Source organism: Epargyreus clarus, unplaced genomic scaffold (genome assembly GCF_041222505.1).
Source record: "Epargyreus clarus isolate Ecla_fem2 unplaced genomic scaffold, WU_Ecla_fem_2.2 ptg000034l, whole genome shotgun sequence".
NCBI lineage: Eukaryota > Metazoa > Arthropoda > Insecta > Lepidoptera > Hesperiidae > Epargyreus > Epargyreus clarus.
The window spans coordinates 9209040-9213557 of record NW_027332239.1 but is presented as its reverse complement, the minus strand read 5'-3'; the positions used below and the strand labels follow the sequence as shown (position 1 = coordinate 9213557).

Genomic DNA, 4518 nt, shown 5'->3' with positions numbered 1-4518 from the left:
AGCCTGAATATTTTTCCCATGGAACTTCACAACCTGATTTCTGAGGTAACCTTAGCTCAACAAGTTTAGATAATAGCAGTCAATGGCCTATAGATATCTCGTGAAGTCTCCTCTTCCTAAGTTATAAATAAATAAGCGGCACTCGTGATTATTATTAGTGTAATTACTTGGTGTGAAGGCTGGACTTCTGTTCTTTCACTAAACAAGTGGGCAAATACTGAGATACCTTTTCAGACTTTAGACCAATCAAACCGAAGACACTGGGCTTCTATATAAGTTAGTATTATTTATTACTGTCATATCTCAGGTGAGTGCGTGCACTTTACTCGATGATGAGGCAGCGGGGCAGGTGCTCGTGCAGGTAGTCGAACAGCTCGGGCGACGCGCCGGGGCAGTTGGTCAGCTCCAGCTCGCGCAGCTGCCGCAGCTGGATCAGGCTCGACAGCCCGCCCGACGTCAGCAACGGACAACCTGTAATTGTTAAACAATTGTGGTTTGTTTACGTAAGGCCAATTATTAACGACAGATATATTGTTAAAAATGTCGACAGCCGTGTTGTTACCTTTGACGGCGAAGAACTTTTAATGCTTCAATACATTGAATCGTAATCTTCCAATTAGATAAAATTTGTATATATTATAGCCAGGCCGTTACGAACTTGCAGCCCGAGTCATAAAAAATGACGTCAAAGGAATGTGACAATGCCGCACAACTCGATATCGATAAAGGCATACCGCTCGGACGCAGGTAGCTATAGTTAAACGACGCGGTATTTGATGAGTCATGTAATTATGCAAAAATATAAATATGGATGTCATTAAAAGGCCGCTTTAAAATACATCCTAAAAATATTTTGCATTATTTCCTTAACCTTTCCTTGATTACCTGCTATTGACTATCGAATCCGTTTGTTGTTAAGCACACACTAGAAGTGCGAGCGAGAGTTCCGATATGCCCATAAATGTGAACGAGAGATCTGATAAAAATGATTTATGACTCGGGCTACACGTTCGTAATGGCCCGACTATAGTATCATCGAGTAGTTACCGGCAAGCGAGAGCAGCTGCAGCGAGCGCATGCCGCAGAGGTGCTGCACGCCGAAGTCGCGCAGCTGCGAGCACCAGCGCAGGAACAGCGCCGCCAGCGACTGCATGGTGCTGATGTAGCCCACGCCGATGTCCGTTATGTGCACGCAACTGCAACACGTGGTCAGGCACGCATGTTGACACACTTTCCCAAATGGATAACTTTTGTTGAATATTCCTTCATAAATTCATCAGACAAGGTCATGAAATGATTATCTTTATACGTTAAAGGAAGGAATATGTTAAAGGATATTTTTCATATGTGACTGATGATTAATTATTATTTACTTTGTTGTCCCATAAATACCCAATCTTTATCATTACATTTACTGAAATTTTAGACCCATATTAGGAATTGGAAGACAGTGTATGATTAGTTTTGTGACATGATTGTAAATCTAATATGATGACCCCAAGATAGCAGACTAAGTATTTTTTCGTACCCAGTGATATGAGTATCAAATGAAAGAGTTTTCTGAGAAAAAAATATGGGAACAGAAGAAAACATTACTGAAAGGACTAGAAGTCTTTGATTACCGGTCAAGCGTGAGCTCCTCTAGATGGTTGAGGTCGCAGGCGATGTACTCGAGCGCATTGTCGGTGACGCGCGGGCACCAGCTGAGGTCGAGGCAGCGCAGCCGCGGCAGGTTCTCCGCCAGCAGCTCCACGCCCTCGTCCGTCACCTTGCTGCAGCCGCTCAGCGACAACACCGTCAGGTTCGGCAGCGAATGCACTGTCACATACCATCTTTGTTCTAATATTACACATTTGGAAATTCAGTACTACTCAGTACTGTAACTACAAAAACTCACAATTCCATTTTGAAAGGAAACTGGAGAGACTGAAGGAAATGCTTATACATAAATACTTATGTTTTGCAAATGTGTTTTAAATAGAAAAAAAAATGTTATGAGATATGCAGTATCTAATAAAAAAATTCGTGGCTATATCGGTAACAGTAATTATGAAGAATAACTTATATTCTGTTATCAATATTTGCTGTAATATTCATGCAAGGTGAAGAAGCAAATCAGAAGTTTAAAAATTTAATGCCATAACAAATTCATATTTCTTACCTATATTAACAACACCATGGTTAGTAAGCTCCCAGCAACTTTGCAATCGCAATACACTAAGGGAAGCACTTTGCTTCGGAGAAAAGTAACCCAGAGCAGCATCAGTTACATGGTATGCTTGGAGTGAAAACTCATATAGAGATGGTAATAATTGAGCGACTGCGCCCACCTAAGAGAACACACCTTATTAAAATACTTAACTCTTTTAATTCATGTTTTCAAATAAAGTTCTACTGAATTTTGATATTATTAATACTTAATTTTAGTTATAGGCAAGGTGATATACTTACAGCCTCATCAGCAATGTTAATACAGTCAGTAAGCGTAAGTGAGACAATCCTTGGAGTTAAACATGCCCACAAGCCAGCCTCTGTTATTTCATTGCAGCCCGTTAGTTCTAGTTCAAATAGAACCTAAAATAAATAGTTAATCAAAGTACAATTTCCACTATAAACTGAGTATAATGGCAGTTATTAGGCATTGAAATTTTACCTGTAAATGATCCAAAATAGCCTCTAAGCCTCGATCAGTTATTGTGCATCCTTTCAAACCAATAGCATGTATATGAGTAGACGATAAGGTAAACTGTCTTATGAACTCATTTATATCATCATCGGTAGCAGATATTAAAACGACGCCCCTGATACCCCTCCTGACCACCGAATTATAGAACCTTGGCATGCAACAGCCGGACACGTTTCGAATCTCGCGACAATCCACGACCGCCGCCAGGCCGATCCACCACCGGGTGGACGAATACAACACGTCCCGCCACTTGGTGCACACCTGCGCCAGCGTCGTTCTCTCCTTGGAATTGAAGTACAGGAAGAACTTTTCCAGGAAACGGTCCTCCAGCACGAACTGGGCCCAGAGGAGCGGGCGCGGCGAGGGGCGGCGGCGGCGCGGGGCGCGCGGCGCGGCGGCGCTGGCCGGCCCGCACAGCGCGCTGGCCACGCGCTCCACCACGCCGGGCGAGCGCTTGCGGCCGCGCAGCCCCAGCCCCGTGATGCGCCGCGACAGCTCGGCCGACGCGCGCTCCACCACGCCCTGCGCCGACACCGACGACATCTTTACTTTGACGCGCCGAATGGCGTCCGCTGGCCGCCCGCCGCCCGAGCTCGTGCCGCCGGCCCCGTGCGAGCAACCCGCCACTGCGCTACTGTAAATGTTATGAAAACTGTTCTTTTAGTCCAAATATTTTTTTAGAATTACAATGCTGTCATACAAAAAATCAAAATAATAATTCAGTTAATGCTACACAAATATCTCATGCTACAAGTTTCCATACTTCCTATAAAAATACCAATTTAAAAACAGATATGTAAACCAATCAGACAATGCCAATTTTCAATATGACTATGACATCTGAACATTTACACACTATTTATATATTAATTTTGTGTTAAAGTAATATTTGTAGAATAAATTGACCTTACAGATCTGTAGTTCCTCATTATGAATAATAAGGTCCTATGAACTTAGTAAAAATATTGATTGATTAATTTGGACCAAAATTACATTTTTAACTTTACTCAATATTTTGCAAATATATGTAAATATCAATTGTAAACCAATATAATAAGTTCAAAATATAAAAAAGTATATACATCATTTAACTTTTCATTAAGTTTCATTAAGTTATACTTGTAGAATTTAAATTAATATGATATTAAAGCATAAAAGTATTGGAGAGCTTTAAAAAACAAGATGTACTTTCATAGGAAACAATGTTCAGGAAAACTATTTTTAGGAACCAGTTTTAAAAATACAACTCCTTTTATAAAATCTATTAAAATTTTACGTGAATTACGCAAGTGTGTTTCTTCAGTAAATAGAATAATTTAAAAAATATACAGAAAATCGATGCCATTTCATACATACCTATAAACTTGCGATTACAGTTGAAATCACCATTATTGTTGTGGATTTCAAATATTGCACTCGTTTTATATTTTCTATAATTCACCATAGGAAGTGAATAATCGTTTAAATAATCGCAAAATTAAAAAATAAACCTAAAATTACGTATAATGACACTGTCACAAAAGAAAACTCTACCAGAGCTACCATAGACATTTATTTGTTTCCATTCTATTCTTTATAAGATTCAGGCAAAAGCAGAAAACAAGGTCTTCCAGTTAAATCAAAGGATTTTGTTTTTCTTAACTACTGTTTATCTTTACTTTATTATAAAACGTAGTAAATGCCCATAGTAACTATGTTGTTTGTCTTTCACGTATTTAGAATCGATAAATTTAAATACAAGTAAATATGTAAGCTGTATAAAGGCTAAAAGATGTCTTTGATAAAACGTCTTATTAGTCTGCGCAAATTAATAATGTCATTTGATTGTCAAC

General features: G+C 39.6%; 1 protein-coding gene across 1 annotated transcript; it reads right to left on the bottom strand.

The window, feature by feature from the left end:
- Positions 1-264: 264 nt before the first annotated feature.
- Positions 265-4218, bottom strand: LOC140755952 (F-box/LRR-repeat protein 16). Its single transcript, XM_073091315.1, has 7 exons — positions 4043-4218; positions 2654-3320; positions 2452-2574; positions 2162-2330; positions 1623-1818; positions 1048-1196; positions 265-471 (listed from the first exon to the last, which is right to left on the bottom strand). The coding sequence occupies exons 2-7, from the start codon at positions 3227-3229 to the stop codon at positions 323-325; spliced, it is 1362 nt and encodes a 453-aa protein (XP_072947416.1). The 5' UTR covers positions 3230-3320; positions 4043-4218; the 3' UTR covers positions 265-322.
- Between the last annotated feature and the right edge of the window lie 300 nt (positions 4219-4518).

Excerpts from the sequence above, each read along its gene's own strand:
- LOC140755952 (XM_073091315.1), bottom strand. The coding sequence starts at position 3,229 with ATGTCGTCGGTGTCGGCGCAGGGCGTGGTGGAGCGCGCGTCGGCCGAG. Across the intron at positions 2,331-2,451 it reads TTAACATTGCTGATGAGGCT|GTGGGCGCAGTCGCTCAATT; the intron begins GTAAGTATATCA and ends GTGTTCTCTTAG. Across the intron at positions 1,197-1,622 it reads GAGGAGCTCACGCTTGACCG|TTGCGTGCACATAACGGACA; the intron begins GTAATCAAAGAC and ends CACGTGTTGCAG.